The sequence below is a fragment of the Ranitomeya variabilis genome, chromosome 2 (genome assembly GCF_051348905.1).
Source record: "Ranitomeya variabilis isolate aRanVar5 chromosome 2, aRanVar5.hap1, whole genome shotgun sequence".
Classification (NCBI taxonomy): Eukaryota; Metazoa; Chordata; class Amphibia; order Anura; family Dendrobatidae; genus Ranitomeya; species Ranitomeya variabilis.
Genome location: NC_135233.1, coordinates 534,160,031 through 534,175,129, shown reverse-complemented (window position 1 = coordinate 534,175,129; position 15,099 = coordinate 534,160,031). Strand labels below are relative to the sequence as shown.

At 45.7% G+C, this 15,099-nt stretch overlaps 1 protein-coding gene across 3 annotated transcripts in view; it reads right to left on the bottom strand.

Moving 5' to 3' along the window:
- Positions 1-13,871, bottom strand: part of KIAA1549L (KIAA1549 like) — a 673,640-nt gene extending 659,769 nt beyond the window's left edge. Inside the window, exon 1 of one of the 3 annotated variants that reach the window (XM_077288115.1) lies at positions 13,468-13,871. In XM_077288115.1, the coding sequence (XP_077144230.1) occupies positions 13,468-13,642 (175 nt within the window). In that variant the 5' untranslated portion in view covers positions 13,643-13,871. The remainder of the gene's footprint in view (positions 1-13,467) is intronic. The other 2 variants (XM_077288116.1, XM_077288117.1) reach the window with 2 other exon arrangements.
- Positions 13,872-15,099: the final 1,228 nt, after the last annotated feature.

Here is a 15,099-nt window from a genome sequence, read left to right as displayed (position 1 = left end):
TCACCCTCGGCTTCGTTCCGGCAGCCTTCCTTCCTAAGAATCAGCCCTTCCAGGACCTTCGGTGAGTCACGGTGACGTCGCAGCTTGTGATTGGTCGCGCGAGCGGTCACATGGGCGGCCGCGCGACCAATCACAAGCCGCGACGTCACCGCAAGGTCCTGGAAGGCTGATTCTAAGGAAGGAAGGTTCCCGCTTAGTACCAGGGCGCATCAGAGGGTAAGTATAGCGATATTTTTTATTTTAATTCTTTATTTTACACTTAAATCTGAATTCCGATACCAATTCCCGATATCTTAAACATATCAGGAATCGGTATCGGAATTCCGATTCCAGATTCAGAAGATCGCCGACTTCATGGCCGACCCCACACAGGGGTCGGATTTCATGAAACCCGACTTTGCCAAAAGTCGGCGACTTCTGAAAATTGCCGACCCGTTTCGCTCAATCCTAGTTAAAACTTTTCTTTTGCTTACAGCTTGTTGCCTTCGAACCGACCACCTGTACTAGACAGCAGCACATTTTCACTGCTCACAAGCGCTTTTCTATTTAGCTTATAAGCACATTTTTAAAGCTGGTTAAAATCGCTGGAACACACCGTTACCTCCCAATCCCGGCCAGCTTCGGCACAGTGCTTAGAAGCTAGGCAGCAGCAGTGGTCGGTCTCCTAGGCAATGAACTGAAAACAAAAGGAAAGAATTTCTGAAGAACAGCTAAAAAAAATTAAAAAGTAGTAAATTGCAAAAGTGCTTGCTAGACAATACAATTTATGAAGAAGGGAGTAACCCTTTATATACAAAATGTTAGGGTCCATGCACTTCATAATACAGCAGCCAAACACTGCCACGGGCACAAACTGCTGTGTGACCAGTGAGAAAGAGCGTAAAGGCAATATATCAGCAGAAATTAACCCAGTGTTTAAATCAGGTTTTTATGTTTCATGTATTTTTTTTTTTTTTTAATTGTCAATATTAAAAAGTGAAAATAGAAATCTTGCAATTTACAAGCTGATCACAAGGGTTATTTTACACTCATATTCCCTTTCCTATCAGGAAGAATTGCTTGCTTTTCCACTACATCAGAGGAAGGATTCCAATGACAGGTAACATCTCTACACTCCGCCGACAACACAGATGCCACCAATCACAATAGGTGACGTCACAGCTGACCTCCTCCCCCTTCCCGCACAATGACTAAAATAGCCCCAGTGGGAAAATTGCAAGATTTCTAATGTTTATCTTTAATACAGATTATATGGGGGCGAAAAAATTGCAAAACATGTTTAAAATATGCATTCAATGTTGAAATCTGATTTATTGACTGCCATTTTATGATGGCACATTCTCTATAAATGGAAAACATTTTATATTGCATTTTTACACTTTGGCCAGGCAGGTGTGGATACAACAGTGGGTACAACCCTCAGTGATCTTAGGGTCCCCAAATATTACAGCATGCTGTCACAGCAGCGTAACTGACAAAAGGACACTTGTGATGTCACAAATCCACAGCACAGTGAAACCTGTGACATCAGTGCCTCACCTACTGTGCTGTGACGTTCACACCAGTGGGCCCCTGTGCATGAGCAGCACATGGTGCAGTATAGTGGGGTCTCTGATGCTACAGTATTACATTATCACATTTTCTACATTTGCAAAAAATCTTATTGACGAAAACCAATGTGCATTTATATATTTTTGCATGTGTAGTAAAATAATTGTAGTCCGATTGTCCCTAAACTTCAGCACCTACAGGACAAACATCCCAAAATACAAAAGACGTTTCCCATGATAATCCAGCACCTTTTTAACCCCCTACAATTAAGGCTTCTGTAGCCAGAATAAAACATGTTCCTCTGGGGTTGGGACAGCAGTTATGACAAGTACCCAGACCCTCGTCCCCAACATCACCGCCACTGGGTCCAGGAAGCTCAGCTATGGGGATCTGTCACAGGGTTAAACATACGGATTTGCTGGTGCTTGTTTCTTAGGAAAATTATTGGGGAAAATGTAATGAGCCCCCTGGGACTAGTGTAGATTTGTCTCATGGCAGGAGGCCCTACCACTCCTACTATGTGCACACACCTTTCAGGAAAGTGCTGTGATTGGTGGATTTTTTTTTTTTTCTCAAAACAGATGTGCATCAAATTTACACCTCAAAAATAGGAGCAAGTAAATTCCCACTAGTGACTGTGGTCCACATTTGTATTACCTGGTGTCATACTGGGATTTATATCATAGAACATTCATCTCAGGTGGGAAAAGCTCACGTCTTCATATACAAGAGGCCGATGGTAAAGTGTCGAATACCTGATTATCTGTACGACACAAATCATACCTGGGATAATATCTATCATCTACATATCATCTATCTATATGTATCTGCCATCTATGGATAGATCTGATCACAGATATCCATCATTTCTCTAGAATTCATCTATGTGATCTTAGCTATCTCATACATATTATCTATCTAATCACATATCTATCTATCATCTATCTATCATCTATCCCATATCTATCTATCATCTATTTATTATCTATCTATTACACAGGTCAACAAAAAAATTTTTTTTTTCTGGTGTCCAAAATATTTTAACCCCTTCATGACCCAGCCTATTTTGGCCTTAATGACCTTGCCGTTTTTTGAAATTCTGACCAGTGTCCCTTTATGAGGTAATAACTCAGGAACGCTTCAATGGATCCTAGCGATTCTGAGATTGTTTTTTCGTGACATATTGGGCTTCATGTTAGTGGTAAATTTAGGTCGATAATTTCTGAGTTTATTTGTGAAAAAAACGCAATTTTCACATTTTGAATTTTTATTCTGTTAAACCAGAGAGTTATGTGACACAAAATAGTTAATAAATAACGTTTCCCACATGTCTACTTTACATCAGCTTCAATTTTGGAAACAATTTTTTTTTTTGCTAGGAAGTTATAAGGGTTAAAATTTGACCAGTGATTTCTCATTTTTACAACAAAATTTACAAAACCATTTTTTTTAGGGACCACCTCACATTTGAAGTCATTTTGAGGGTTCTATATGGCTGAAAATACCCAAAAGTGACACCATTCTAAAAACTGCACCCCTCAAGGTGCTCAAAACCACATTCAAGAATTTTATTAACCCTTCAGGTGTTTCACAGCAGCAGAAGCAACATGGAAGTAAAAAATGAACATTTAACTTTTTAGTCACAAAAATGATCTTTTAGCAACAATTTTTTTATTTTCCCAGCGGTAAAAGGAGAAACTGGACCACGGACGTTGTTGTCCAATTTGTCCTGAGTACGCTGATACCTCATATGTGGGGGTAAACCACTGTTTGGGCGCACGGCAGGGCTCGGAAGGGAAGGAGCGCCATTTGACTTTTTGAATGAAAAATTGGCTCCAATCTTTAGCGGACACCATGTCACGTTTGGAGAGCCCCCGTGTGCCTAAACATTGGAGCTCCCCCACAAGTGACCCCATTTTGGAAACTAGACCCCCCAAGGAACTTATCTAGAAGCATAGTGAGCACTTTAAACCCCCAGGTGCTTCACAAATTGATCCGTAAAAATGAAAAAGTACTTTTTTTTCACAAAAAAATTATTTTAGCCTCAATTTTTTCATTTTCACATGGGCAACAGGATAAAATGGATCCTAAATTTTGTTGGGCAATTTCTCCTGAGTACACCAATACCTCACATGTGGGGGTAAACCACTGTTTGGGCACATGGTAAGGCTCGGAAGGGAAGGAGCGCCATTTGACTTTTTGAATGAAAAATTATCTCCATCGTTAGCGGACACCATGTCGCGTTTGGAAAGCCCCTGTGTGCCTAAACATTGGAGCTCCTTCACAAGTGACCCCATTTTGGAAACTAGACCCCCCAAGGAACTCATCTAGAGGCATAGTGAGCACTTTAAACCCCCAGGTGCTTCACAAATTGATCCGCAAAAATGAAAAAGTACTTTTTTTTCACACAAAATTTCTTTTAGCCTCAATTCTTTCATTTTCACATGGGCAACAGGATAAAATGGATCCTAAAATTTGTTGGGCAATTTCTCCTGAGTATGCCGATACCTCATATGTGGGGGTAAACCACTGTTTGGGTGCACGGCAAGGCTCGGAAGGGGAGGCGTCCCATTTGACTTTTTGAATGGAAAATTAGCTCCAATCGTTAGCGGACACCATGTCGCGTTTGGAGAGCCCCTGTGTGCCTAAACATTGGAGCTCCCCTACAAGTGACCCCATTTTGGAAACTAGACCCCCCAATGAACTTATCTAGATGCATAGTGAGCACTTATAACCCCCAGGTGCTTCACAGAAGTTTATAACGCAGAGCCGTGAAAATAAAAAAATAATTTTTCTTTCCTCAAAAATGATTTTTAGCCCAGAATTTTTTATTTTCCCAAGGGTAATAGGAGAAATTGGACCCCAAATTTTGTTGTCCAGTTTGTCCTGAGTACGGTGATACCCCATATGTGGGGGTAAACCACTGTTTGGGCGCACGGCAGGGCTCGGAAGGGAAGGCACGCCATTTGGCTTTTTGAATGGAAAATTAGCTCCAATCATTAGCGGACACCATGTCGCGTTTGGAGAGCCCCTGTGTGCCTAAACATTGGAGCTCCCGCACAAGTGACCCCATTTTGGAAACTAGACCTCCCAAGGAACTAATCTAGATGTGTGGTGAGCACTTTGAACCCCCAAGTGCTTCACAGAAGTTTATAACGCAGAGCCGTGAAAATAAAAAATGTGTTTCCTTTCCTCAAAAATATTTTTTAGCCCAGAATTTTTTTATTTTTGCAAGAGTAACAGGAGAAATTGGACCCCAAAAGTTGTTGTCCAGTTTCTCCTGAGTACGCTGATACCCCATATGTGGGGGTAAACCACTGTTTTGGCACACGTCGGGGTTCGGAAGGGAAGTAGTGACGTTTTGAAATGCAGACTTTGATGGAATGGTCTGCGGGCATCATGTTACGTTTGCAGAGCCCCTGATATGCCTAAACAGTAGAAACACCCCACAAGTGACCCCATTTTGGAAACTAGACCCCCGAAGGAACTTATCTAGATGTGTGGTGAGCACTTTCAACCCCCAAGTGCTTCACAGAAGTTTATAACGCAGAGCCGTGAAAATAAAAAATAATTGTTCTTTCCTCAAAAATTATGTTTTAGCAAGTAATTTTTTATTTTTGCAAGGGTAACAGGAGAAATTGGACCCCAACAGTTGTTGCCCAGTTTGTCCTGAGTATGCTGGTACGCCAAATGTGGGGGTAAACCACTGTTTGGGCGCACGTCGGGGCTTGGAAGGGAGGGAGCACCATTTGACTTTTTGAATGCAAGATTGGCTGGAATCAATGGTGGCGCCATGTTGCGTTTGGAGACCCCTGATGTGCCTAAACAGTGGAAACCCCTCAATTCTAACTTCAACACTAACCCCAACACACCCCTAATCCTAATCCCAACTGTAGCCATAACCCTAATCACAACCCTAACCCCAACACACCCCTAACCACAACCCTAACCGCAACACACCCGTAACCCTAATTCCAACCCTAATCCTAACCCTAATCCCAAGCGTAGCCCTAATCCCAACCCTAACCACAACTGTAACCCCAACACACCCCTAACCCTATCCGTAACCCTAACCACAAGCCTAATCTTAACCCTATTTCAAACCCTAGCCCTAATTCCAACCCTAACTCTAATTCCAACCCTAACCCTAAGGCTATGTGCCCACGTTGCGGATTCGTGTGAGATTTTTCCGCACGATTTTTGAAAAATCTGCAGGTAAAAGGCACTGCGTTTTACCTGCGGATTTACAGCAGATTTCCAGTGTTTTTTTGTGCGGATTTCACCTGCGGATTCCTATTGAGGAACAGGTGTAAAACGCTGCGGAATCCGCACAAAGAATTGACATGCTGCGGAAAATACAACGCAGCGTTTCTGCACGGAATTTTCCGCACCATGGGCACAGCGGATTTGGTTTTCCTTAGGTGTACATGGTACTGTAAACCTGATGGAAAACTGCTTCGAATTCGCAGCGGCCAATCCGCTGCGGATCCGCGGCCAATCCGCTGCGGATCCGCGGCCAATCCGCTGCGGATCCGCGGCCAATCCGCTGCGGATCCGCGGCCAATCCGCTGCCGATCTGCTGCGGATCCGCAGCCAATCCGCTGCGGATCCGCTGTCAATCCGCTGTGGATCCGCGGCCAATCCGCTGCGGATCCGCTGCCAATCCGCTGCCGATCCGCTGCGGATCCGCGGCCGATCCGCTGCCAATCCGCTGCCGATCCGCGGCCAATCCGCTGCCAATCCGCTGCGGATCCGCGGCCAATCCGCTGCGGATCCGCTGTCAATCCGCTGTGGATCCGCGGCCAATCCGCTGCGGATCCGCTGCCAATCCGCTGCCGATCCGCTGCGGATCCGCGGCCGATCCGCTGCCAATCCGCTGCCGATCCGCGGCCAATCCGCTGCCAATCCGCTGTGGATCAGCTGCCAATCCGCTGCGGATCCGCTGCGGATCCGCTGTCAATCCGCTGCGGATCCGCGGCCAATCCGCTGCGGATCCGCGGCCGATCCGCTGCGGATCCACGGCCGATCCGCTGCGGATCCGCTGCCGATCCGCTCCGTGTGCACATGCCATAACCCTACCCGTAACCCTAACCCTACCCCTAACCCTACCCCTAGTTCTAACCCTAACCCTAGTGGAAAAAATAAAATAAAAAATTCTTTATTTTATTATTGTCCCTATGGGGGTGATAAAGGGGGGGGGGGGTTATTTATTATTTTTTTTATTTTGATCGCTGTGATAGAACCTACCACAGCGATCAAAATGTACCTGTAAGGAATCTGCCGACTGGCAGATTCGGCGGGCGCACTGAGCATGCGCCCGCCATTTTCCAAGATGGCGGCGCCCAGCGAGGAGATGGCCGGACACCGGGAGGATCGGTAAGTATGAAGGGGTGGTGGGGGGGTGGATCGGAGCACGGGGGGGGGGGGAACGGAGCACAGGGGGGGTGGGTCTGAGCAAGGCGGGAGCGGACAGGAGGACGGGGGAGCCGGCAGGCGGACGGAGGGGACCGGACCCCATAACGGAGGACGGGGGGGGGCGATCGGTGGGCGTGGGGGGGGGCACTTCAGTATTTCCAGCCATGGCCGATGATATTGCAGCATCGGCCATGGCTGGATTGTAATATTTCACCAGTTTTTTAGGTGAAATATTACAAATCGCTCTGATTGGCAGTTTCACTTTCAACAGCCAATCAGAGCGATCGTAGCCACGGGGGGGTGAAGCCACCCCCCCTGGGCTGAAGTACCACTCCCCCTCTCCCTGCAGATCGGGTAAAATAGGAGTTAACCCCTTCACCCGATCTGCAGGGACGCGATCATTCCATGACGCCACATAGGCGTCATGGGTCGGATTGGCACGGGTTTTCATGACGCCTACGTGGCGTCATGGGTCGGGAAGGGGTTAATGAATTTGGGGTATTTTTGGGGTGCTGATTCTGAATATGCTATCAGTTTTGCCAGATTGGCTCAAGTTTTTGACATTTTTGGTATCTTATTTATAGCACTTGTTGGTAAATGCGACGCATCTTCTCATTAATTTCTTTGGATTAGTACTTGAACTGAGCAGTTCTCAATATAGTTTTGTGTTAATTAGTGTTCTAAAAGTTTGTTCATAGCTTGATTTTTGCACTAACTTTATGTTGTTGTCTGTTTTCCAGTGAAAAGCATGAACTCATCAAGAAGAAGTTGTCTTAACGATCCAGACTCATTCTGTTACATTTGTGGTGAATACACACTGCCAAAACATAGAAGAAACATAACAGACTTCGTAAAAAAAAGTGTATTTTGCCTATTTTGGGGTTATGGTTGGGGACCAAGACAAGTTTTGGGCACCACACATAGTGTGCAAAGCATGTATCGAATTATTACGAAAATGGAGCAAAGGACAAAGAAAAAGCTTCAAATTTGGTGTTCCAATGGTGTGGAGAGAGCCAAAAAATCATCATGATGACTGTTATTTCTGTGCAGTGCAAGTGCAAGGATTCAATAAGCATAAGAAACGAAAATGGGAGTAACATGGAATCTGCAAGAAGGCCTGTCCCTCATTGTGAAGATGTGCCTGTACCTGTGTTTACCATAAATAACAGTCATCATGATGATTTTTTGGCTCTCTCCACACCATTGGAACACCAAATTTGAAGCTTTTTCTTTGTCCTTTGCTCCATTTTCGTAATAATTCGATACATGCTTTGCACACTATGTGTGGTGCCCAAAACTTGTCTTGGTCCCCAAGCATAACCCCAAAATAGGCAAAATACACTTTTTTTACGAAGTCTGTTATGTTTCTTCTATGTTTTGGCAGTGTGTATTCACCACAAATGTAACAGAATGAGTCTGGATCGTTAAGACAACTTCTTCTTGATGAGTTCATGCTTTTCACTGGAAAACAGACAACAACATAAAGTTAGTGCAAAAATCAAGCTATGAACAAACTTTTAGAACACTAATTAACACAAAACTATATTGAGAACTGCTCAGTTCAAGTACTAATCCAAAGAAATTAATGAGATGATGCGTCGCATTTACCAACAAGTGCTATAAATAAGATACCAAAAATCTCAAAAACTTGAGCCAATCTGGCAAAACTGATGACATATTCAGAATCAGCACCCCAAAAATACCCTAAATTCGATGAAATATCTTTGGCACCAAAAATGCTGTTGACCAGTGTTATCTATCATCTTTCTATCTATCTAGACATAGGAAAATATGCAGGCAGCACTCCATATCTTAAGGCCCCGTCACACACAGCGACGCTGCAGCGATACAGACAACGATGCTGATCGCTGCAGCGTCGCTGTCGCTGTCGCTGTGTGGTCGCTGGGGAGCTGTCACACAGACAGCTCTCCAGCGACCAACGATGCCGAGGTCCCGGGTAACCAGGGTAAACATCGGGTTACTAAGCGCAGGGCCGCGCTTAGTAACCCGATGTTTACCCTGGTTACCAGCGTAAAAGTAAAAAAAAAAACAAACAGTGCATGCTTACCTTCCGCTGTCTGTCCCCCGGCGTTCTGCTTCTCTGCACTGTGTAAGCACAGCGGCCGGAAAGCACAGCGGTGACGTCACCGCTGTGCTGTGTTTTCCGGCTGGCCGGCGCTCACAGTGCAGAGAAGCACAGCGCCGGGGGACAGACACCGGAAGGTAAGCATGCACTGTTTGTTTTTTTTTACTTTTACGCTGGTAACCAGGGTAAACATCGGGTTACTAAGCGCGGCCCTGCGCTTAGTAACCCGATGTTTACCCTGGTTACCAGTGAAGACATCGCTGGATCGGTGTCACACACACCGATTCAGCGATGTCAGCGGGACCTCAACGACCAAAAAACGGTCCAGGCCATTCCGACACGACCAGCAATCTCACAGCAGGGGCCGGGTCGCTGGTACGTGTCACACTTAGCGAGATCGCTACTGAGGTCGCTGTTGCATCACAAAACTTGTGACTCAGCAGCGATCTCGCTAGCGATCTCGCTATGTGAGACGGGGCCTTTAAAGGTGAAAAGATGTGGTTCAAACCCACATGCTGTGGCAACGTTTCAGCTCAAATGAGCCTTTCTCAAAATCCTTAAGAAAGGCTCATTTCTTTATTTCTTTATTTTTTTATATAGCACTAACATATTCCGCAGCACTTTTGCACACAATATCGTCGCTGTCCTCGATGGGGCTCACAATCTAAATTTCCTATCAGTATGTCTTTGGAATGTGGGAGGAAACTGGAGTACCCGGAGGAAACCCACACAAACACGGAGAGAACATACAAACTCCTTGCAGATGTTGTCCAAGGTTGGATTAGAACCCATGACTCCAGCGCTGCAAGGCCACCGTGCTGCCGAAATGTTGCCACTAGTGATGAGCGAGTATACTCGTTGCTTGGGTTTTCCAGTATTTATGACTGCTCGGAGATTTAGTTTTCATCGCCTCAGCTGAATGATTTACAGCTACTAGCCTGCTTGATTACATGTGGGGATTCCCTAGCAACCAGGCAACCCCCACATGTACTCAGCCTGGCTAGTAGCTGTAAATCATTCAGCTGACGTGATCAAAACTAAATCTCCGAGCACTAAAAAATACTCGGAGGACACCCGAGCGTGCTCTGGAAAACCCGAGCAACAAGTATACTTGCTCATCACTAGTTGCCACAGCATGTGGGTTTGAAATAAAACCACATCTTTTCACCTTTAATCTATGGAGTGCTGCCTGCATTTTTTCCTACGTCTGGATTGAGGCAAGTCTTGTTTTGTCACGGAGGCGTGCACCCACCTATTGGTAAAGTGATGTTTCAATTTTTTTATCTATCTATCTATCTATCTATCTATCTATCTATCTATCTATCTTTCTATCTATTATCTATTATTTATCTATCTATTATTTATTTATCTATCTATCATCTATTATCTATCATCTATCTATTATCTATCAACTATCTATTGTCTCTCTATTATCTATCATCTATCTATTATCAATCATCTATTATCTATCTATCTATTCTATCTATTATCCATCTATCATCTATTATCCATCTATCATCTAAACAAAAAAGAGAAAAAAACAGCACTGGAAAGCAGTAAAAGGAATAGGGGGGCCAAGACTTCCTGGCATAGACTAATCCTCAATATAACAAAAAAAAGTAAGACAGCACTCCCTTTTAGAAAATTCTAAAGACGATGTACCGTAATAGGCCATGTGGGCTTACAGCAAGGTTTCGGCTCCAAGTGTGTGTTTCTATGCATCCATCTCTCTATCTGCTCTTATCGATGATTGTGACCCTCTCTCCATGGTATCTGCTATTTATCTGCTATCTGACTGTATCTGTCGTTCCATCTATGCATCCATCTCTCTATCTGATTGTATCTCTCCATGGTATCTGCTATATTTCTGCTCTCATTAATCTGACAATCTGATTGCAGCCCTCTCCTGGTATCTGCTATTTATCAATCTGATTGCAGCCCTCTCCTGGTATCTGCTATTTATCAATCTGATTGCAGCCCTCTCCTGGTATCTGCTATTTATCAATCTGATTGCAGCCCTCTCCTGGTATCTGCTATTTATCAATCTGATTGCAGCCCTCTCCTGGTATCTGCTATTTATCAATCTGATTGTAGCCCTTTCAATGGCATCAGCTATATCTCTGCTCTTATCGATCTGATTGTAACCCTCTCCATGGTATCTGCTATATCTCTGCTCTTATTGATCTGACTGTAGCCCTCTCCATGGTATCTGCTATATCTCTGATCTTATTGATCTGACTGTAACCCTATCCCATGGTATCTGCTATATCTCTGATCTTATTGATCTGACTGTAACCCTCTCTATGGTATCTGCTATATCTCTGCTCTTATCGATCTGACTGTAACCCTCTCCCATGGTATCTGCTATATCTCTGCTCTTATTGATCTGACTGTAACCCTCTCCCATTGTATCGGCTATAGCTCTGCTCTTATCAATCAGACTGTAGCCCTCTCCATGGTATCTGCTATATCTCTGCTCTTATTGATCTGACTGTAGCCCTCTCCCATGGTATCTGCTATATTTCTGCTCTTATTGATCTGACTGTAGCCCTCTCCCATGGTATCTGCTATATCTCTGCTCTTATTGATCTGACTGTAGCCCTCTCCCATGGTATCTGCTATATCTCTGCTCTTATCGATCTGACTGTAGCCCTCTCCCATGGTATCTGCTATATCTCTGCCCTTATCGATCTGACTGTAGCCCTCTCCCATGGTATCTGCTATATTTCTGCTCTTATTGATCTGACTGTAGCCCTCTCCCATGGTATCTGCTATATTTCTGCTCTTAGTGATCTGACTGTAGCCCTCTCCCATGGTATCTGCTATATTTCTGCTCTTATTGATCTGACTGTAGCCCTCTCCCATGGTATCTGCTATATTTCTGCTCTTATTGATCTGACTGTAGCCCTCTCCATGGTATCTACTATATCTCTGCTCTTATTCATCTGACTGTAGCCCTCTCCCATGGTATCTGCTATAGCTCTGCTCTTATTGATCTGACTGTAGCCCTCTCCCATGGTATCTGCTATATCTCTGCTCTTATTGATCTGATTGTAACCCTATCCCATGGTATCTGCTATATCTCTGCTCTTATCAATCTGACTGTAGCCCTCTCCCATGGTATCTGCTATATCTCTGCTCTTATTGATCTGACTGTAGCCCTCTCCATGGTATCTACTATATCTCTGCTCTTATTCATCTGACTGTAGCCCTCTCCCATGGTATCTGCTATATCTCTGCTCTTATCAATCTGACTGTAGCCCTCTCCCATGGTATCTGCTATATCTCTGCTCTTATTGATCTGACTGTAGCCCTCTCCATGGTATCTACTATATCTCTGCTCTTATTCATCTGACTGTAGCCCTCTCCCATGGTATCTGCTATATATCTGCTCTTATTCATCTGACTGTAGCCCTCTCCCATGGTATCGGCTATATCTCTGCTCTTATTCATCTGACTGTAGCCCTCTCCATGGTATCTGCTATATCTCTGCTTTTATTCATCTGACTGTAGCCCTCTCCCATGGTATCTGCTATATCTCTGCTCTTATTGATCTGACTGTAGCCCTCTCCCATGGTATCTGCTATATCTCTGCTCTTATTCATCTGACTGTAGCCCTCTCCATGGTATCTGCTATATCTCTGCTTTTATTCATCTGACTGTAGCCCTCTCCCATGGTATCTGCTATATCTCTGCTCTTATTGATCTGACTGTAGCCCTCTCCCATGGTATCTGCTATATCTCTGCTCTTATTGATCTGACTGTAGCCCTCTCCCATGGTATCGGCTATATCTCTGCTCTTATTGATCTGACTGTAGCCCTCTCCATGGTATCTGCTATATCTCTGCTCTTATTCATCTGACTGTAGCCCTCTCCATGGTATCTGCTATATCTCTACTCTTATTCATCTGACTGTAGCCCTCTCCCATGGTATCGGCTATATCTCTGCTCTTATTCATCTGACTGTAGCCCTCTCCCATGGTATCGGCTATATCTCTGCTCTTATTGATCTGACTGTAGCCCTCTCCATGGTATCTGCTATATCTCTGCTCTTATTCATCTGACTGTAGCCCTCTCCATGGTATCTGCTATATCTCTACTCTTATTGATCTGACTGTAGCCCTCTCCCATGGTATCTGCTATATTTCTGCTCTTACCTACCCTTAGGCTTGCCCACACCTGCATTAGGCCATGATCGCAGTAAATGCGCGGCTCTGGGACGCACAGATGCGTGGATTCTCAGGCAGTGGCTGCCTGTGTGTGACTGCTGCTCTGCACCTGCATGCAGTGTGGGAGGCACAATCTCGGGTGGCATCTCCCTGGGCACAGCCTGCCACTTCCTAGCAGCTCCGTGTACTAGAGGCAGGTGGACGGTGCAGTGTGACAGGAGACCGCAGCGGGTCCTCTCTTCTTACCTTGCACTGGATGCTGCAGCGCGGAAATCAGGGCCATCAGAGCCAGCAGCAGGGATGGGTACCTGGCCTGTGCCCATGCTGTGCCCGGCGGTGGGCTTCTGCATACAATCCCCTGCGCCACCATGGAGAGGACACCTTGCCCAGCCCCACCAAGCCACTTCTCAGCAGGAGACATTAGCGGGGGTTACGCGGGTATCGGCGATTCGTCGGCCCCTGAAGCAGATGTGCGGCGCTAGGTGCGGATCATGGTGCCAGGACGCCCGGTGCACCCGCTCTGGGGGAGCCGCTCTGGCAGGAGGAGGTGCGCGCGCTCATTCAGTATTTCTGTTGCTCTGGGGATTAAACTGTTACTGCAGCTCGGAAACGTCTTTTCATTGAGAAAGAGATCACGTAACAAGAAGCAAAAACGCATCATAGCAGCCAGAAGCGCAGCGCCCTCTGCTGGAGACAGGGCGGAAGGCGAGGAGCTGCGCAGGTACTGGAGCCCCCCGACACCCCGCGACCTGGGGGGCTCCAGTACTAAATGCCCCATGGAGTTCACATCACTGGATTTTCTCCAGGTGTTGTCCATGAAAGAACTGATCTCACAGGGAGCAATGTGGCCCAGCAGGACTGTTCAGATGGCAGCTTTCCTCCCAAACAGAATGTCCATGTCAGAGGCGTAGCTAGGGTTTGGGTTTTGGTTCTGGGGGGAAGGGGGGGGGGGGGGCGCAACTTCTGAATGGGCCTCTAACCAGGTAACCTTGATTACAACTGGGTGATTCATCCTAATAGTGGAGGAGAACCTCAGCAGATGACCGCTCAGTTGCTGAAAATAATCTCTATATATAGACCAACATGGATATTACCGCCATATGGTCAGTGGTAGATACCAGCCCTACAGAACATATAACAGATCACTGCATAGTTATAGATAAAAACTTACCGCCAGGGTCGGACTGTGGTGTCTGGGGTCTACCAGGGGAATAGACGCCAGTGGCCCACCCTACAGCTTTATGCAAATACCTGTCAGTCATTATCTCCATTATAGTGGAGCATTGGCTGTAAAACACAGGCGGCTCCTGCACATCTACTGTGCGCCCCCATAAGGCCGGGTTCACACTTTGTTATGGGCGTCCGTTATACGGACTACGTTACACCGTGGCAAAGCGCAGTGTAACGTAGACTGTTAACGCCGCCATTAATTCCTATGTGGGACGTATCGCTAGCACACACCTGCTCTATCTGCGCTAGCGCGATGACAAATCAGCCCTTGTGTTAACAGTAGCCCGTTAACGCATGTGTTGAACAGGCTGCTGTTAACGCAATATGAACCCAGCCTAAGTGGGATGTATGATTACGGTAGTTTACATTAATGGGGTTCTTTGGTTAAAACAAGTTATCACCGATACATGGGCTCCACAGGATAGGTGATCGCTTAGGTCCGACCATTAGAAACTGCACCGATCGGAAGAATGAGGAAGTTTTATCGTTGATAGGACACATTCCTATTTTAAAATGGAGCAGCAGGTGGGATATCTGACCGCAGCTCCATTCATTCTCTTTGGGGCTTCTATGAAAAATAAGAGCAGCCACTGAGGGAATGAATAGATCAGTGGTCAAGTCGAACATGCCACTCCAGTCTAATGGGGA